Genomic DNA, 21,137 nt, shown 5'->3' with positions numbered 1-21,137 from the left:
TAATTCCCATCAACTCTGGGATGTGATAGTGTGATGGAAGCAGTAGTACTTTACCTATCTAGAGATCTAAAGGCTCCCCATTCCTTTTACAAAGATGTTGAAAAAGGTAGTGAGGTTATATGTAAGTACAGTGGTACCTCGGGTTACGAAATTAATTCGTTCCGCGGCTAATTTCGTAACCCGAAAAACCTTCGTAAGCCGAATTGCCATAGGCGCTAATGGAAAAAAAGCCGCGGCTCTGCCGCGGCTCCATTTAAAACAGCGCCAGGGTTTTTTCGTAACCCAAAAAAACCTTCGTAACCCGAAACAATAAATCCCTATGGGATTTATTCGTATCCCGAAAAATTCGTAACCTGGGTAATTCGTATCCCGAGGTACCACTGTACTTTGAACAGTTTCAAGTACTGTGGAATTATTATACTAACATCCCAGTTCTACACTAGGCCTCAGTATGATTTCTAAGTGCCTATGTAGAATGTGCATAAAAGTTTAGTTTGAAAGACGAAAAGCTCTTGCACCTCACTTCCATATTAAGTGTAGGCATGTATCTGATTGTGTACATGAATTTGAGCAGTGGATTCTAAAAACAACCCTTATATTTCTGGAAATGTTTACTTGATAACTTAATCCGACTGACAGCTATTTTTTTAATAGCTAGACTTGGACTAAAATTATACTCAATCATCTTCAAAATATTATACCATTGTCATGTCCCATGGCTATTTCCCCAAATTAATACAAAATAAAAAAGTTACTGAAATACCAATTGTTGTGTGTGAACTCCATCCCAGTTTTTTATGCATGAAGGGAAGCTGGTATTAACTGCAGAATAAAGGTCATTCTAAAAGTACTTTGTATATAGCTGGAATTAAGTCTTGAAAACCTGTGTGTCAATTTGCCACTGGTGGCAGGAAAAACTTTTTTCTCCCTTTGAAATACACTATTTACACATTGTTTACTAGAAAAATCAGTCCTAGAATCAAACTGGCAGTGTGATTCTGTTTGTTTGTTTTTTTTAAAGCATTTTCTATATGCTTTAATGGAACTGCATTCCTGGCTCTACTTGTAAACAGGGCACACATGGATGCTGTACCTTGATATGAAAGGGAAACTGTAGGGTATTTTGCAGATGTGGCAGCAAGTGTTATCCCCAACAGATGGCAAGAAGGCTCCCCTATGCTTAGGAATTGTTCACCCATGGTAGAGATCATAATCCAGCCAAAACTAAGCCCATTTTAATTCAGTAGCAGACTTAAGCATTATGTAAACAAAGCCAACATTTTAATTAAATAAGTTTATTGTCTAATGTTTACACTTGTAACATTGCTGTCAAAAAGCATGACAGGATAGCACTGTTGTTCTCCAGTATGACTTGCTCATTTCTCTCCTCTTTTACAAATGATGCTGCTTTAAGACCTACACCTTGGCTTTATCTAATTCAGAGGAAAATAGTGGAGGTGAAGTCACAGCAGCACATGGGCTAAAAAAGAGCATGGGTTGCAGTGAGACTCACTGCCTATAATAAGACAAGACAGTACTTAGTTGGATGCCATAGGATAGAAGAGATCTTGAATAGGGATACCTAGCCCTCCCCTTACCATGGGCTTCTGTATATCAAGTTGGCATGTAAGTTGGCTAATATGCTTTCCCTGTCTCTTGGCTTCAAAGCCTGGATTTGAAGCCAAGGTAACACCACAAAGGCACTAGATACCAAACATTCATCAGAAAACTGAAGGACAGGGATGATTCTATATCTTTCTTTTTTTAAACATATAAAAGTAATTCTTTTAAAATACAGAGTTCAGAGGGGAAACTTGTGTACTTCTTTGAAATGAGCTTAAGGATTCATCCATGGGGCAACTAAGAACCCCTTTGTGGTGGCTTTCTCTTGCCACTGTATGTAGGTATATTTAAATATCACTGTACAGTGTGCAAAGTTCTGATTGGTAACAACATAGGCATCATTTAACCATTTCCACTGCAGTGTTTCATGAGGAAGGTGGATGCATTGGTTTCCAGCATTACAGGCAGCACTAGATAAGATTTTTCTATTTTTTAAAACTAAGACAATGTAAACTTTGATTCTTAAGGCAGCTGGTACAGAAGCTGCATGTAGGCATTGTGTGATGCCCATTATGAAAAATGGGGCATGTAGCACTTTTATAAAGAAAAAAAATGGCATCATTGGACTAAAAGGTTGCATGGTGTCAAAATGTAGTTCCCTTTTTCACAAACCACATAATATTTGGACATTTAGAAAAATAAAGCACCAACTCCTCCAACCTCTGCCTGTTCTTTGACAAATATTTCAAAATATTGATAAATAATAGTGACGGCAAGCAGAATCCCAGTGCCTGAGCCAATGGCTCCGAGGAAGTCAGCTAAGACGGAGAGGGCACCAATGCACAAACCTCCAAATGCAGCTGCTGTTGGGATGTACCTAAATGAGGAGATAATGATTTTTAATCTTATGCCAGTCCACTTCAATCAATTAATCTTTAAACAGAACTAATTCTGCAGGCTATTTGCCATAATATAAGAAATGAAAACATAACTAAACAACATTTAACTGCAGATGAAAAATTCTTTCTTGGTCTACCAGCAACTGACAAAAATCAAAGTTGTAACCATCTCATTTTAATTACTTTCGTCCCCTAAGTGTTAAGTTTATTTGTGAGTGTGTGCCCTTGAGTCGCCTGTTGATATATGGCAGCTTCATGAATTTCATAGGGATTTCCTAGGCAGAGAATACTCACAAATAGTTTTGGAAGTTCCTCCCATGAAAGAGAAAGGAGAAAAATCCTTCACTCTCCATAAGTGACAACTCCCATAATCCCTTATCCTTTGCCATGCTGGGTGGACTGGATAGCAGCTGCATATAAAAATATCTGGCAAGCCAAAGGTTCCCCACTCTTGCTACAGAAGGAAGCTGAACAGGTAAAGAGATGAACCTTCAACCTTGAAAAGGTTTCCTCACAAGACTGACCCAAAGAGTCCCATGACAAACTTGTATGAATTTAAAATTATAATCTTAAATGGTCCCTCATTTTTTGCTTCTGTAATGAACCATGGCGAACGAGTCTCAAAGAGAAACAACAACGCAGAAAGAACCACAACCCGGAAACATCACCCAAGGAGACTTTCCGCTGTGCTTTCTGCAACCAGACCTGTTTGTCCCGGATTGGCCTTTTTAGTCACCAATGCGCTTGTACAAAGCGCGGGATGAGTCCTTCCTGAATCTTCGTTTGCGAAGCAAAGCCAGAGAGAATGAACCATGGAGGGAGCACTGTGAGGCTCAGGTAATATTTAAATATTCATTAGCAAGTATCCCACACTGGTCAATGCAAGAAACAGGACAATGGTCCCTAAATCTGATTCAGCAGGGCTGTGTTTTTAAACATTGTTAAAGTCAGGATGGCAAGAACTCCCTTTGCAATGTAAAAAAAATATGCTCGTCTCTTGCTTCTTTTACAGCAAGAGCTAAGCCTATAGGTACTTTATAAGGTGTTTTTGATGAGCCCCTATGCTGTTTTTGTAGGAAAGGATTGCCAACAGGAAGGAGCAGGAATTTCATAATCTGCCATGGTACTTGGTATCATAATCTGCCATAGTGCAAGATGCTTGGCTGCATGGTTTCTGTTTTCCAAAACACTTAGGGAAGAGAATCACTTTGGAATTGGGTTTTAAAATCTCCCAGAAGATATATGCTTGATCAAAAGAGGATGATAGCAAATTATGATAAATGGCGGGTAAACAATATAGTGACCCTACATCCAATGAAGTCAAGTGGCTGCTCTAGGGAGTAGATTTGGGGTGTCGTGAAAGAACAGCAATTTGTTACTTAATTTGTTATTGCTTTTTTATTGCCTCAGATGTGGGAAAGGTCCCTGTGGGATTTTCTGCCTTGTTTGATAAAAATAACTTGGCTTGCTTTAAGTACTATGTACCTTGTCTTGAGTAGATAGGGTATCATTTTCTGCTCTGTTTTAGGCAACAATATACCTGGGCTTTTCCCACAAGTATGAGAAGAGATTTTGCTACCTTTTCATACAAAACAGCTAGTAATTTTGCACAAAGCATCAGATTTGGTTTAGAATTCTTTCAGGGATGTGAATGCAACAAGGAAGAGCTTAACTTAAGACACTTGCACATGTCTTACCTGTTTAACTCATGAACCATGGATGTATCTCGGTGGCCTCTCATCACCATTTGCTGTTCTTTCAGTTGCTTGGCAACCTGCAGGAACACATGTGGATCAGATGGCTGTCATGTTTTTCATAATCAACCGATAATTAGAAGCTAGCCTTGTGCAAGGCATGCAGCCACACAAGTATGGAAAACAGTGAAGAAAATCACTTACATCTTTTGCTGATGATCCAGACACCTCAATCCACGTCTTGGAGAAAAACGCACAGGACCCCAACATAAATATAATATAAACAATCACATGGACTGGATCTTCAAAGATAGCACCCATAGATTCTGGGGGGGGAAAGATAATAACAGAGGCCTCCAACAGGGTAGGAACGGGCTGGACCACCACCACTAACATCCTAGAGAAAAAACAGTAAACATGCTAGCATTTGTGCCTTTCACAGACTAAAAGCTAAAACGTTCCTATTTGTAAGGGCAATATTTTTGGAATAAATGTAATACTTACTGCCCACTGCCCAAGTAGGTTTACCAAGAAGTTGCCACTAAACCGTACAGACAACATCTGAGAAATGACATAAAGGTTGGAGACTAAGGCAGACTGAAGAATAATGGGTATGTTGGAGGTATAGAAGAGTTTGATAGGATAACTGCTGTATTGTCCACGGTACCGAGCAGACTTGATGGGGAGATCAACACGAAATCCCTGGGAGAAGGAGAAAGAGGTGGAGGGGAAAACATTGCTATAGTTTAGGAAAACCAGACATGCTTTCATTAAAAGTCATAAAAATAGGCAAATAGGTTAGGACTTTGGTTCCAATTCTTTATTTGCCTATTACAGTTAAACAAAACTAGTGATCTATGATTCTGAGATCTAGCAAAATGTTTTTCAGGTCAAACGAAAGCAGCTGTAAGTATCAGAAGCAAAAGTCTGGATTATTCTGTTTGGCTACTCTTTCTTCCCATCCACTCTTGAATTCCTTGTCTTGAATTCAATCATTCTTGCTCTCCCCCACTCCCCTGGGTCAACCTTCATCGCAAAGATAAATATTACTGTGTTAGCTATTTCTTTTGACCTACCCTTAGGCATCTGCTTTTCTAGATGCCTAATTCTACTTCTCTTTCCTCTTTCCCCCTGCTGCAATCTAGAATCCACACAGTTCAGACAATAGCAAGGAGTATTCTGCTTTCCTCATCCCTCTCTGACATTAGGGAACTGCAGCCACTCACTCTGAGAGGCTGCCTTCACCATCACCACAAAAATCCCAGACTTCAAAAAGGCCTCAATGGTCAGCTAGTCCAATCCTGTTTATCATTTCAACGACTTTAACCTTTTGCATCTAATCATTATTATTATTTTATAGTGCCTGGCAGGATCACTGCCAATCAAAAGAAAATGTACAGATATAATTGTTAGCCATCCCATACACCTGCATATAGCAAGTTTCTTTAGTGCTGCAGTGGTGCCATACCAAACTGTAAGTCTTATCTCTGGTACAGGTTTAATTGAACCAAAGGTCAGTTACACTAAGGTAAAGCTTCCCCTTGACAAGATTGTCAAGCCGTGTTCGACTGTAGGGGATGGTGATATTCTCTGTTACTTAGCCAAGGGAGTCAGAGTTGTCAAAGACATGTGGCCAGCATGCTGTTAACTTCCCACTGAGGTGGTACCTATTTATCTACTTGCAGTTTTACATGCTTTCGAATTGCAAGGTTGGCAGAAACTGCAACTATTGAGAAAAGCTCACTCTGTCACAGCGCTTGGATCTGGAACATCAGAGTCAGCATCTTAACTGCTAAACTACCATGTTCCTTCAGTAACACTACTTGCACTGATATTGTTTCACTAAGAGCTGAAGTTCTTGTAGAGGGTGAGAGATCTCCTAGTTCTTTTGTTTGTTAAAACTATTTAGCTTGCAGTCATGTCATCACATTAAAAATGCAAAAATGTATACTGCAGACTTCACTTACCTGAAAATATATCACCACAGCAAATACGAATACTGTAGCAATCAAATTCATGAGGTTAGGTAAGTTCTGACGGTAGAAAGCTTCGCGCAAAGCCCGGATTTTGTCCGTTCGTGTAGCCAAAAGATGGAACAGAGCAATGACTGCTCCCTCAAACTCAGTTCCTGTAAGCACCAAAAGGAACAAAAATTAACCTATCTCTAGGACACATGCGCAGCACCAGCTTAATAATGCGTTCACTATGAACATATAAAGGATATGGAATTTGTACACGAGAAAGAAGGTAGTGAATGGAATGTTATAATGAAACGATAAGAAGGACAACTTATGAATAAAATAAGTTGTGCTAAACTTTTACAGGGATTTTAACATTTCAACTATGAAGTCATGTTACTGTTTTATAAAGCAAGATGTCAAAGTACAAGATAGAATCATAGAATCGTAGAGCTGGAAGAGACCACAAGGGCCATCCAGTCCAACCCCCTGCCATGCAGGAAATCACAATCAAAGCAATTTTTTTTATATTTCAGATTAATAAATCAAGTTATGCTTATCTAAATCAGGGCTTAACAGCTGGCGAGTGACTATATCTCATTCACATCCTGGACTCTCTCCTACTTTCAAGGGTGAAAAGGACTGAAAGGTCACTTCTGTTTATTTTTATTTTCATTTTAAAAAGTTATTTCAAACTCAAAACATACTGGGGGGGGGGGCAGCCTTTAAAGGGCCAATTGTGCCTCCTGGAGGCTTCTAAAAGAATGAATGGCTAGTTTTAGAGTAATTTTTCTTGCTAAGCATCGATTGGGGGCAATTGCCACACAATTCTCACCCCAATGTAAATTCTTTCCAGTGTGAGATATTAATTTCCAACATGATGCAAGTTAATTAAATCATTCACAGGATGATTAACTGTTTTGGCATTGCCTTGTTCCAGCTTCCAAAAGGGGTGGGTAATTCTGCTGACCCTCAGCACCAAGTATAAATGATCATACATTTACCTTCAACAAGATAACTACCTACACTCATAGGTGACTCCACTGAAACTCCTGCCTTGCCCTAATCTCCAACTGAGTATAAGGCACCTTCCAAATGGTGACTCAGAATGGTTGTGATGGTCCCTCCAAGTACAGGTAATTCTTATTCTTACACACTTTCATAACAAACATTTTAGGATGCAAGACTGAAATGTGTCTCTAATTTAATTAACTGAAGAGTCTGCTTCAGATATCAGAAATTTGAGAAGCACACGTATATACAGAGAGAGAAAGCAGAGAAATAGAGAAAATAGTGTGGCACAGTAGCAAAAGCATATTCAAGGAAATTTTTAAAAATCAGAAACCAGAAAAGGCAAATTTAATCAGAGATAAAAGGTTAAAGAAGTGGGATTCCAATCCTGCTCTAATGATTTGTGTATGATTCCCACTGAGGCCAATGGGACTTACCTATGCATAACTGATGGAAGGATTGCACCTTTAGGTTTTAAAAATTATGCTAGCTGCTAAACTCTCAGCATAAAAGGGGCATTGCTTCTCTACAGGTAGCCAACGACTCTGCAGCTGAAACTTGAGAGGCTAAAATAAATAAAGTTAATATTTCTGTACTGTAATGCTATCAACAAAGCATACTTTTGACACAGTGATGCCACAACTATAGGATTATTCTGTTTTAACAGTGAAGAGCAACTGTGCCACAGTATTTCCATTTGGCATTATCATAATCTACGACAATTCTAGATACTGGCGGAGGTGTTTCCTATCTGGACTGCCAAAATGTGTGATAAAGTCAGGTTCCTTTAGTCCAGTAAGGCTCCCCTTACATGTGCAGAGATCTTCTGCATTGATTCTTGTGAATGTGCAGCCTCCTACCCTGACAGAGCTTCCCAAAACATAGCACCATAATAAAGTTCACACAAAATAACCTATGACATTTTATTGCTTCTCGTTACAAAAAAAATAAAATAAAAATATATTATGCTATCCTGACAATTTAGAAAGGAATACGCAAACGCTCTGCCATTTGCTCAGAAAATATGGCTTGATTTGATTTAGAATAGGAATGAGAAAATGCCAGGGATAGGGGACATTTTTTCTTCTTTAAAAAACAATACTAAAAACCAGGTGTACTTTCTAAAACTGCCCAGGATGGGCTCCAAAACATAATGAAAGTCCCCTTCATGCCCGCCATGGGTTGTCAGTAAAGATTCAAAAGCATTTTCAAAATATTTGGGGAGCTAAGAGGCCTCTGAAGGTCTCAAAAATGCCCTTGGGAGGCCCTATGTGACCCACAGGCTGCATTTCTTCCACCTCTCAATTAAAAGCAGTCTGAGAACCTTTCAGTGTATCACATTTTAGGCTCTTGGTCACTCATTATACTAATTCATCACAAAGCAGCTTACACAAGCATGCATCTGGTCAAAAATTAGCTGTTAAATTGTACTATACCTCGGCCAGTGTTAATGGTAGTAGGGCTAAAGGCCTTCCAGACAATGGTTTCACAGATGTTTGTAGCAATAAAGAGAGAAATCCCGGAACCCAAGCCATAACCTTTTTGTAGCAACTCATCTAGCAACAACACTATCAAGCCAGCAACAAATAACTGTAGAAAGGAAAATCCAAAGGGTCCATGATTTTGCATTTTAAAAAAAGCCATATTAATAGGACATGTTTAAACTGCAATGTAACTGCCTTTTCAATTACTTTTCCATTAGCAATAAAAGTGTTACTATCAAACTCAAAAGTTCTCTCTGAAAATATAAGACATTTAATTTTCTAAAAAGGCACAGTGTGGTCCCATTATTAGTGCAGACACACAAAAACAATTTTACAACTCTACCAAATCATAAGCCAGGTGACTATTGCTAGCGGAGATTATTGTCCATCAAATACAGACTTTTAGTGAGTGTAGACAAATACTATCTTACTTTCAAACAAAGCTCTATATGTCATTGGTTAGTTGAGTGGAACATCTGCAGTGGGATACATTTGGCTCACCAAATACTTTGGATTAAAACTTCCATAATCCCACATCTGTTTTCTATGCTGACTCAGGCTTCTTGGAGCTGAAATCCAAAATGATTGAAGAGCCAAATGTTCCCCACACAGTGTCTTTGAATTCTCTGTTTGATGTGTTAAATATAAACTAGAGGCATTTGTACTTAGGGAACAGTGTGGTCTTGGAATCTTGTAATAATTGATGTCTTAATAATCCTCACTTTTACACATTGGTTTGCCAGAGTATTAACTCAGTTCTGTACTAGTGTGCAAGGCTGAGCTGCAAATAAGTAAGGAAACTATCAGTTGAAATCTCATGGCACGAGCTTCCCATGTAACTGTCTTCAACAAAACATCTTCTTTCAGTCTCCAGCTGTATTATCACTGTAGTAACAGTGACCAACATTGCATGGCTGTTTCAAGGATTGCAGGAAAATTAATATGAAATACTTTAAATTTTGTACTATGGCTATTAACTACTTTTTCTCCTTTCTTTCTTTCTTTCTTTCTTTCTTTTGTCAAATTAATTCTAGAAGAAAAGCCATTATTAGGCCAGAAGTCAAAGTTATGGCACACCCATAGATGTCTGTTGCCAAAGCCAACAGCTCTAAGTAACTACACTAACATCCATTACTTGCATGAGACTGAAACAAAAAGACAGGTGATGGCTTCTACCAATGAAAGACTTCTACTAATGAAACAGGCAGGATATGGTTTGTAGGTATCATAATCATCATCCCCCCACCTTTTCCCCAGTTTAGGACTCAACCTTCTATAATCTCACATCCCCCCCATTAACTCTAGAAAATGTTTGGATCTTCTGAAGCAGGTTGCAGGATGGGGTACATAGAGAAATTGCTGAAACGCACCCCTCTCTTTGTTTAGCTAACAGAAGCCTTTTATTAGTGGACAGCATTAGTTGGATTTCTCACAAAGAATGGAGAAAGCAATATCAACACCTTATTCTGCACTTTGTAGAAGTAAGTGGTAACTATACTTAATAGTAGTTACAGGCATACCTGGATTATGATCAGAAGACAGATTCCTGCTCCCATTTCTGCAGGATCTCCGTACATTCCAGTCATTACATACACAATTGCTTGTCCAATAGTGATAATCATTCCAAACACTGTAACAATAACAACGACAACAATAATAATACCCCCAGCTTATGTGACCAAATAAGGTGGTGACATCCTGTATTAACTAAGTAGAAGAAAAGATTCAATTATGGCACAGTAATTAATGCTCACACTTTTGAGCTCCATTGAATAAGGCTCTGTCTTTTGGTGTATCACCAACTTCAATGATCTTGGCTCCAGCCAGCAGCTGCATAATCAAGCCAGATGTCACAATGGGGGAGATGCCCAATTCCATTAAAGTGCCTAAAAAAGAAAGGAGAGCAAGAAAAGAATATCAAACTTTTAACAGCAGTATTAAATTATACAAAGAGTTCTTATCCACAATGCCATTGCCAATTCTCTGTATATTTTCCCACTGGGACATTCTACAGAAGTCTAATATTCTTGCTCATATATTTAGGCACAGTACTTGGCTTTAAACACTGCATCAAATGTGCTTGTTATATTAGTAAGGTTGCTATATATTTTCGCAAATAATATTAATAACAGTTTCTAATTTGTTTTGCACACATTTGAAGTGTGCATAAATGTTTGTTGTTGTTGTGTGCCGTCAAGTCATTTCTGACTTATGGCAAACCTAAGGTGACCCTATCCTGAGGTTTTCTTGGCAAGACGTGTTCAGAGGAGGTTTGCCATTGCCTTCCTCTGAAGCTGAGAGCATGTGATTTGCCCAAGGTCACCCAGTGGGTTTCATGTCTGAGCTGGGAATTGAACCCTGGTCTCCAGAGAGTGATTGGGAGAGGGAGAGAAAGGGGGAGAAAAAAAAATCAAATGTTCAAAATTCAGTTCAGTCATGAGCTTCCATCTTTCAGCCTGAAGTTTCCCTTCTCAGTCTCAGGTTCCTGACCTAAAAAATGGTTAAGAAACACAATGCCACTTTACAATTCCTATAAAGGTATGAAAGACTTCTAGGTCTTAGGAAAATCAATGTACAAATCCACTAAAGTCTGAATCAGATGTTATGTAGCTTGGTTGCCAAAAAGGATTTCACCAATGGGAGGGCTTCTATCAGGTGCCACCATAGCACACCCAATTTCTTCTGATTTCAAAAGATAAGCAGAAACAGAACTGGTTAGTACTTGGATAGGAGATCACCAGAGTACACCAGGATCTGCAGGGAGGACTAGGAAAGAATCCTGTCCAAACCCTGGAGGGCTATTGCCAGTCAAGAGTTGACACTACTGGACTAAATGGACCTACACTTTCATTCAATACACAGCAATTTTCCTATCTTCTGCCACAACCAGTGTAGAACATTTCTTTTCCCCTGGATGTTGAAAAAGAAATTAAAATGCTTGAAACATGTAAAAATAACTACTAGTAAACATTTTTGATTCTCAAACCAGAAACTGAAACCATAATTATTTTAATCCCTGTTTAACATTAACTATGGCTGCATCAGCACAGCAGAATCAATGCAGTTTGACACCCCTTTAACTTCCATGGCTCAATGCTTTGGAATTCTGGGGTTTGTAGTTTTGTGAGATGTTTAGCGTTCTCTGTCAGAGAGCCCTGGTGCCACAGCATACTACAAATCCCAGGATTACATAGGATGGAGCTGTGACAGACTAACATACAACATTTCAACATACAAACTAAAACTAGGAATGTGAAATCGAAGGCTTTCATGGCCAGCATCCATAGTTTTTTGTGGGTTTTTCGGACTAAGAATATTTGGACATTTCACATTTCTGAGGAAAGGTAGTCTAGAAAGTGGCTGCCATGATGTGAATGCACAACACCAAATGTCAGTAGTGTGAACCTCAAGAACCTGTGGCAACACCAAGAGAGCCCCTCCAAAAGACCTTAAGGACTGAATGGATATATAAGGGAGAATGTTGTCATCCAGGTAATACATGTAATAAGAAATACCTTTTCTCATAGTCTTCTACCCCATATCAAAATTAAATTGCAAGTTTAAAAAAAAAAACGGATAGGACAATCAATACAAACTAACACCTGGGAAACATAACATAGCATGCAGCATGGCTTACTACGAGGCTGTGTGGATGAGCTACAATAAATCACTTATACCTCTTGCTTCATGATTGCATTTTGAGAAACACTTGCCCAGTTTAATTATTATTTGTATCCCGCTCTTTTCCCAGGACTGGGACTCAGAGCAGCTTCACAGCATTAAAAACAGTACAATCAGTTCATACCAGGAGAAACGGTCTGCCAAATAGTGTGGACCTGAGCCATATAGGGCTTTATAGGTAATAACCAGCACCTTAAATTGTGCCCAGAAACAAACTGGCAGCCAATGAAGCTGTTTCAACAGGGGTGTTGTATGGTCTCTGTAATCTGCCCGTTAACAGCCTGGCAACAGTTATTTAAACAAACTGAATTTTCTGAATACTTTTCAAAGGCAGCCCTATCCGACTGACCAGGAGCACGTCTGTCTTGTCTGGATTAAGTTTCAACTTGTTTGCCCTCATCCAGTCCATTACTGAAGACAGACATTGGTTTAGGACCAGGACAGCCTCCTTGGATTGAGGTGGGATGGAGTAGTAGAGTTGAGTGTCATCTGCATATTGATGCAGATTGAAAACTCCGGACAACCCCTCCCAGTGGTTTCATGTATATGTTAAACCTCATAGGGGACAACACAGAACCCTGAGGGACCCCACAAGTCAATGGCCAGGGGGTCAAACAGGAGTCCCCTAGCAGCACCTTCTGGGTTTGCCCCTCCAGGAAAGAATGGAGCCACTGTAGAACAGTACCTCCAAGCCCCATCCCAGAGAGGCGGTCCAGAAGGATACCATGTTTGATGGTATCGAAAGCCACTGAGAAGTCCAGGAGAACCAACAGGGACACACTCCCCCTGTCCAGTTCCCTTTGTAGGTCATCCACCAAGGTGATCAAGGCTGTCTCTGTTCCATAGCCAGGTCTGAATCCAGATTGAAATGGATCTAGATAATCTGTTTCATCCAGAAACCCGTGGAGTTGAGAAACCACATGTTCCAAAACCTTGCCCAGAAATGGTAGGCTAGACACTGGCCAATAGTTATTCATTATTGTGGGATCCAAGGATGACTTTTTTAACAGAGGCCTCAGTTAATCAGGTCCTTAAGACATCTTCCCTGATGATAAGAGCTCTTCTCCTAACATTTTACCTGTCAAAATATTTGCCAGTCCACAAAGTACTTTTCAAGCCCTAGTGTGTATATTTAAGCACATCAGTACTGAAGATCACAAGAACAAAGATCAAATTAGCACTTACCATTGCCCATCTTATCCAACAATGTTATCCCAACTATTTTATCCAGAAGTAAATCTAAACTGTCAACCAATGGCAAAGAAAAGGCATCGAGGAAGTAGCTGGAATACTGACCTCTATTTGATGCAAGGATAACTCTCATCCAGTAAAAAGGGTCTGCAGAATCTGATGACATTATTCCAAACAATGGTATCTGCAAAATGCATCGTGACATTATGCATGAAAAAAGGCAGAGTGAAGATAAAAAACGATCATTCATCTGTTGAACAGAATACTGTAGCATCCCCCCTCTTAAAAGAGCAATTTTAGATTGAGAGTATTCAAGGAAAGGCAATTGTCTCAAATTGTACAGCAAATTTTGCTGCATTTTTAGAAGTATATTTAGAAAACAAGGTGAAAAAAGAAGAGTAAACAAAAATATGAAAGAAAAAAGAATGGGTTTATAGGCCATGGACAGAAGCAAGGCATAGACATTAATATAAGCTGACCATATTCCCCCAAAACACACACATTTTCTTGAACTTGACATCTGTAGCATACGTGCAGTAACATCTTTAATCATTCAGCTACAGAAAGTAAATGTTAATGTTTCCTGCTTTGCAGTATGAGTCTTTTAACAACAATTAAAGCACACATATCCATCAGTTAAATTCCACCATATAATTTAAAAGAAAGTCTGCGTTTTCCAATGAACAAGATTTTTCGAATACAAAATTAATATACTGTAATATATGCAACTAGAAAGGGGCAACTGTTGAATATGCCCACATCATATATCCCAAGGAAGTCTTATCTGTATAATATACCCAACATTGTCATACATTTATTTAACCCATTCAAGATCACACAGCTGTTGGCGAAAGCTTGAAAACAAGAGTGCTTGACAGTGCCATTCTATCAATGTCTACTCAGAAATAACCCAACTGAACTGAAAGAGCTTACTCCTAGGTGAGAGAATATAAGGTTCCACTCTAAAACACACAGATGAGAACTTAATGGCCAAAATCCATTTGGTAGTCCCAACCAGAACGGACCTAATGGACCAATCAGATCCATTTGCCATTCAGCAATTTATTCAATTTATCTTTGACCAAGATGGTATATCAATAATACTAATGTTCTGCTTCCATTATGCAATCCCTATAGTGAATAGCAATGTAATACACTGAATTCTAATTGGAAGCCTACACAGATGGCTGGCACCATGTAGTTCAGTGCGCAATGTGCATTTGCACACACTTTGAATGTCAATGCGCAACTTTATGCTCAATTGTTCCGCATGCGGAATTCTACTTCTTCCACCGTCAGTTGGATACAACCACTGTGCTTTGTCTACCAAAAAACAAAGCAACAACAACAATAACCAAAGCAACAACAACAATAACCAACAATTCCTACTTTGCCTGCATACACAGCACCATTTATACCTGTGTATGTCACTAACAGGATGCTGGCCATTATGTTTAAACCAATATAATTATCTTCTATGGTTAATCCATGTTTTTATGCTTGATTTTAAAGAAAAATTATAGCTTGTTTATATACAGGCTTTCCACGACAACTGAAGAATTATCCACATCTAGAAATATCTCCCACATGGCTTATTATTTCCAACAGTTTACAGTAATCACTACTATTTTGAGATTTACCTGGCAGCATACTAAAAAAATGAAGAGGGTGATAGCTGTCCATAGAACTTTTTCTCTGAACTGAATCTACAAAACACAATGAAGAAAACCTGAATTTATCAACAGCATATTTAAAATCATGTTTAATTCAGTGCAATATGGGGGGTACACCACAACTATAATGAACAATAAAATAAAACTACATTCAACTATTTGGCATTATATGAAGTATGTAGGAAGTGGGTGCAATGAATGCAAAGTAGGAAAAATTAGATCCCTTTGGATAACAGAAAAACAAAGTCATGTTGAAAGCATATAGCCTTCATACCTCAACAGTATGAGAAATTAACAAGCTTTAGTCGCAGAGAGATAACATGTACATCTTCTGGATCAGAAGAAATTTTACAAGTAGCACAGAATAAAGGGCTTTTTGTGTACTCTGTTGCTGTGTACCAATGGACATCAGAACCTGTTCCTAATCATAAGTAAAGTTAAATGCTTGTTCCATTACTTTCAGTGAAAGATGCAGAACAATCCTAGGCATGTCTACTAAGAAATCCATCTGATGGAATTTAATGGAACTTGCTCTAAGGGATAAATACAGCTGAAGCCTTAGGTGCTACCGATATATGCTAGATTTTGTCCCTTAAGCTACAGCAAAGTAACAAGGAGAAGAGGGACATTTAATGAACAATGACCATACAAGTTCTCAAAAAGAACACATAGGCGGGTTACAGACGGGCAAAAAGGGATGTACTCATGACGTCATGAAGGTAGAGCCTTCAGACGGGCTTTACCTGAATGCCGCCATGAACACGCCCCCCGCGGGAAGAAGCGGCATTAAAAAGGTGCTGCTTTTTTCCGCTTCTTTTTGATTTGCGGCGTTCCTGCACAGCTCCGTCTGTAAGCTGCTGCACCGATACATCAGAATTGCTACGCCGCAAATATAAGTTGCCGGTTTAAAAGCTCCGTGTCAGCTGCGTCGCATAATGGGTCGGGTTCCCGGGACATGCGCGGTTTGCAGCCAAGCTTTAATTGCAACGTCCGCTGCCATGCAGCTGTGGAAGCTGCGGCACAGCTGCGGCGCATTTTAAGCCTCGTAACCCTAACCCTAACCCTAACCCTAGAGCAACATGTACGCATGCACTGCTTGGAAAGTTTGGACTTTAAAGTGCACCCCTACACACATTCCTCTGCCATTTTCACCTAACAATAAAAAACGCTAAAACTGTAAATATTGACATATGTACAAGGGAGGTGAGGGGAGATGGCAGGGGGACAGCGGTGGAAGCGGAGACAGCTGTGGCTGCGCATTGCAGATTCAGCAGGAGCGAGGGGACCAAAGGAGAGGAGGCATCTATGATGCTGGTGACATTGGCAACGTGCAAGTGGACAAGGATGCCAACACCAGCTGATCACCAGCTGGCAGGAGACCACCATTGTTTTTGGGCAGAGCGGGGGGGAAAGTTTAAAGGGGCTTGGGCACTTTAAATGCGCACATAGGCTTTCTGCCGCTGCTGCTTTAGCACTGCGCAGCTGCGCATCCGCCAGCCGGCAAAGGAAAAAAAGAAAAAAGTACTACGAAGGGCGCCCCCCCCCCGCCCTTTTACAAGGAGCTGTATGCTTTCATTAAAAGTGATGGAAGCATCAGGCCCAACAGACTAGCCACCAGTGGGGAGCGTGTCAGGGTCCCGGCAGGCCAACCAGCCAGAGCAGAGCCTGTGCTGGTGGAGGAGGAGGAGGAGACCCCGGAGCTTGAATGTGCCCAAGACCTTTTGATGCCCTCTAAACTTGCCCCCAAAGGCAAAGGGCAACTAGAGAGGGCCTGGGATCAAGGGGCAGGGAGCACTGACAAGGCACTAGGTCCCATGATGTCCCTTAAAGACATCATTTCGCCTCCCAGGGCATGTGTTCCCTCCCAGCCCTATCTACTCTATTCTACCCTTCCTGTTCTCTCCTCCCACCATGCCTGGCTCACTGGTCCCCAAACCAGCAATCTCCAAACTCTGTCCTTCCAGGCGTTTGGACTTCATCTCCCAGAATCCCCAGCCACCTTGCCCTGTGGTCTAGGATTCTGGGAGATGAAGTCCAAACGCCTGGAAGGACAGAGTTTGGACATTGCTATCTCACACCACTCCTGCCTAGCTTTAGAGTGCACAGGGAAAAAGTTTAAAGGGGCTTGGGCGCTTTAAATGCGCACATAGGCTTTCTGCCGCTGCTTAGCGCTGTAGCTGCGCAGCTGCGCACTTCTCATGCGGCAAAAGAAAAAAAAGCCGCGGTTTGGGCCGCCCGTGAGGAAGCTGCCTCTCTTTTTGCAGCGTCCTCCGAGGCGGCGGTATGGAAGCTCTGGGTCCGAAACGGACCCAGGTGAGGCATCTTCACTGCCCCCCGTGTGGAAGCTCCAACACCTGAAGCACGCCCCCGGGGCGGGCCGTCTGGAGGCTCCGCATTCAGCTAAATACACCTCCAAGACGTCCTCCCCTGCCCGTCTGTAACCCGCCATAATTTTTGAAGAATATAAATGGCTTCAGAGTGTCACTGTATCTTCCTTCTTCTCAGAAGTTGCTCTAAGAGGTCTGTGAATGTGTTGCATTCATCTTTTACAAATATTCAGACTGTATCACCAAGAGAAGACTTCCCAAATAAGCAACAGAGTCAGTAAAGTTACAGATCAAAATAAAGCTGCTTCGGGTCACTTTGGAGGTATGCTGTTTAAATGACATCCTAAGAATCCAGAAGCCACACCAAAGCCATGCTCCAGTCAAAGAATCATAGAATCATAGAGTTGGAAGAGACCACAAGGGCCATCCAGTCCAATCCCCTGCCATGCAGGAAATCCAAATCAAAGCATCCCCGACAGATGGCCATCCAGCCTCTGTTTGAAGACCTCCAGGGAAGGAGACTCCACTACACTCCGAGGAAGGAGTGTGTTCCACTGTCGAACAACCCTTACTGTCAGGAAGTTCTTCCTTATGTTGAGGTGGAATCTCTTTTCCTGAAGCTTGCATCTATTGCTCCAGGTCCTAGTCTCTGGAGCAACAGAAAACAAGCTTGCTCCCTTCTCAATATGACTTCCTTTCAAATATTTAAACAGGGCTATCATATCACCTCTTAACCTTCTCTTCTCCAGGCTAAACATTCCCAGCTCCCTAAGTCGTTCCTCATAGGGCATGGTTTCCAGACCTTTCACCATTTTAGTTGCCCTCCTTTGGACACGCTCCAGTTTCTCAGCATCCTTTTTAAACTGTGGTGCCCAGAACTGGACACAGTATTCCAGGTGGGGCCTGACCAGAGCAGAATACAGTGGCACTATTACCTCCCTTGATCTATTCTAGACACTATACTTTTATTGATGCAGCCTAAAATTGCATTGGCCTTTTTAGCTGCTGCACTGCACTGTTCACTCATGTTCAACTTATGGTCTACTTGGACTCCCAGATCCCTTTCACATGTAGTTTCATTCAGCCAGGTGTCCCCCATCCTATATCTGTGCATTTTATTGTTCTGCCCTAAGTGCAGTACCTTACATTTCTCCGTGTTGAATTTCATTTTGTTAGCTTTGGCCCAGCTTTCTAGTCTATTTAGGTCATTTTGAATTTCAATCTTGTCCTCTGAAGTATTAGCTATTCCTCCTAATTTGGTGTCATCTGCAAATTTGATAAGTATGCTCCCAATTCTAAGGACTGGAGCGCAGCTTCTGGCCTCTTAAAGATGCATGTGTCATTTAAACAGCATACCTCCAAAGTGACCCGATGCAGCTTTATTTTGGCCCATCTGTATGGGCCCATAGTCTAAAGTCAAGTAGTTACAGGAATCTGCTAAGCATGTTTATTCATAAACCCATGGTGTTAATGAAACTCCTTTTCACATACCATATATACTCAACTATAGTAAAAAAAATAATGCCCCAAAATTGAACCTAAAATCCTGGGACGACTTATTTACGGGCCGATACAATAACACTGCTTAGAAAGGTCCTGAAAGAAGCTCTGCCTGATGCCCCACTCCCCCTGCCTCGGCAGTGATTTCTGAAAGAGGTGCCAAGGCAGGGAGTCTGTGTGAAAGAGGTGATTAACCTTCTCAATCCAATGGTAAAACCTTCTCTCCCCATCCTCCTCCTCTCTCTCCAGATCTCTCTGCCCACCAAACACCCCATTTAACTCCACTTCCTTTCCTTTTCAATCTGATGTTAAAACCTTCTCCTTCAGCACCTGTTTGGTAGTTGGGAGAAGTCCAGAGGAGGAGGAAGAGGGACAGAAGGGATGTTTTCCCCTTTAGATCCTTTGTTATGTGCCCCTAAGTTTTACCCTTGACTTATCCATGGCTCATAACAAAATCTATGATTCTGACCCCAAAATCAGCCCTCAACTTATACATGAAGTTGACTGGTACATGGGTATATATGGTAAGTACGGTAAATCCACAAAGATCTTCAATGTTATTCAAAATGTGCTTGATCTTGTACAAGCAAAAGATACCCCAAGATGAGCACTCACTTTTCTTTCAGGCTTCTGGATTTCGGGCAACACAGCGCAAAAAGGCTTAATAACTTCTAGAAATTTAACTGTTAAAAGAAAAGACATATTTGAGAGGAAAATCCATAATGTACGATACGATAAAATTAGTCGCTCAACCCGAAACGAGAAGCACAGAATATCAAAGAGCCCCATTTATCATGAAAATTGGTGTCTGTCTATCCAGAAATAAATAAATTCACTACAGTAATAAAAACATTTTCACAAATGAAACTGAGGGCAATGCAACAGTTTAGTTAACCTGAAGGCAATATAAATTCACCCTATAGCTAGTGTGTAGAAAGTCTGATTTATTGATGGTTCCTTTTCATACAGATCCGTGCTAATTGGCTTACTTGCTGTTCACCGCTATGATCTTTGGAATAGCGGTATATAAATAAAACAAATTATTAATTATTATTATTATTTCAGGAGGCATCAAAGCACCGTGTCTTTTATTTCCACGTGCCACAAAACACGACCACATTTCCATAAAGCCACCAGCACCCATTTTACCTCTGGTTGCTTTTAACTGTTTCTGGCGTTTTCCTGCTGAAGGAGTCCATCTGTTATGCCAATGATGATGCCACCCTTTATAATTAAGAAAGTAAAGAACTCCTTAAGTGGCACTGCCTTGTTCTGACCACCGAAGATGGCCAGCGACGCTCATTCTGGTTAACAGCAGGGACTGTATTTAATGTATTTATCACATTCATTATAAAACCTCTGTCCAGAACGTTTAACTTTACACTCCCACATTTTCCTGCCTTCTTCCCACATAACCACCAGCACAAGAGGCAGCACGCTGCGATATATACAGCTCAACAATACAGGCGAAAAAAATACTATCTGCCAATGATTTTTATTATCTATTGTCTATACTCTAGAGAGTTTTGCTGCTGCTACCGCTATTCCCCGGAACTGCCATTATGCGATATCTCCAGTTGTTTTGGAGTTAGCCCCAGTCAGCATGTCCAGCCAGGTGAGTGTTGATGTACCATAAGTTGTACAGGGAGGAAGATGGGAAAGACTAATGTATGACATTAGGTGAGAAATATCCAGGGAATGCAGTACCACTGAAGATGTAAGGTAACAGGATATTGAATAATCATCTAGAGCAGTGATAGTGAACCTTTTGGAGGCCGAGTGGCCAAACTGCAACCCAAAACCCACTTATTTATTACAAAGTGCCATGTCCCTCTGGGTTTCTAGTAACAAACTCTGGCAAACTCTGTGCTGGCGCAACGGCACATATGCCCACAGAGAGGGCTCTGAGTGCCACCTCTGGCATGCGTGCCATAGGTTCACCATCACTGATCTAGAACATCTAAACTCCTAAACTTCGCCCATCTTTTCCAAGCACATTTTTGTACAAATTCCTGACAGCTTCTCACTGCATCTTCTCTACAGATCTGCCAGTATCTTTTCCTCAAACACCTTTGAGACTACCTGCAAATCTACAGTGCTATATAAATAATAATAATAATAATAATAATAATAATAATAATAATAATAATAATAAT

At 40.6% G+C, this 21,137-nt stretch overlaps 1 protein-coding gene across 1 annotated transcript in view; it reads right to left on the bottom strand.

The window, feature by feature from the left end:
* Nucleotides 1–1,279: 1,279 nt before the first annotated feature.
* Nucleotides 1,280–21,137, bottom strand: part of SEC61A2 (SEC61 translocon subunit alpha 2) — a 20,780-nt gene continuing 922 nt past the window's right edge. Inside the window, 12 exon segments of the mRNA XM_042469169.1 lie at nucleotides 1,280–2,440; nucleotides 4,160–4,236; nucleotides 4,361–4,489; nucleotides 4,491–4,553; nucleotides 4,661–4,858; nucleotides 6,124–6,284; nucleotides 8,562–8,715; nucleotides 10,130–10,239; nucleotides 10,364–10,495; nucleotides 13,587–13,665; nucleotides 15,122–15,187; nucleotides 19,597–19,664. Of these exon segments, the coding sequence (XP_042325103.1) occupies nucleotides 2,254–2,440; nucleotides 4,160–4,236; nucleotides 4,361–4,489; nucleotides 4,491–4,553; nucleotides 4,661–4,858; nucleotides 6,124–6,284; nucleotides 8,562–8,715; nucleotides 10,130–10,239; nucleotides 10,364–10,495; nucleotides 13,587–13,665; nucleotides 15,122–15,187; nucleotides 19,597–19,664 (1,424 nt within the window). The 3' untranslated portion in view covers nucleotides 1,280–2,253.

This window comes from Sceloporus undulatus, chromosome 5 (assembly GCF_019175285.1).
Source record: "Sceloporus undulatus isolate JIND9_A2432 ecotype Alabama chromosome 5, SceUnd_v1.1, whole genome shotgun sequence".
NCBI classification, from domain to species: Eukaryota; Metazoa; Chordata; class Lepidosauria; order Squamata; family Phrynosomatidae; genus Sceloporus; species Sceloporus undulatus.
The sequence above is the reverse complement of the archived record's forward strand: the minus strand, read 5'-3'. Positions and strand labels throughout refer to the sequence as shown.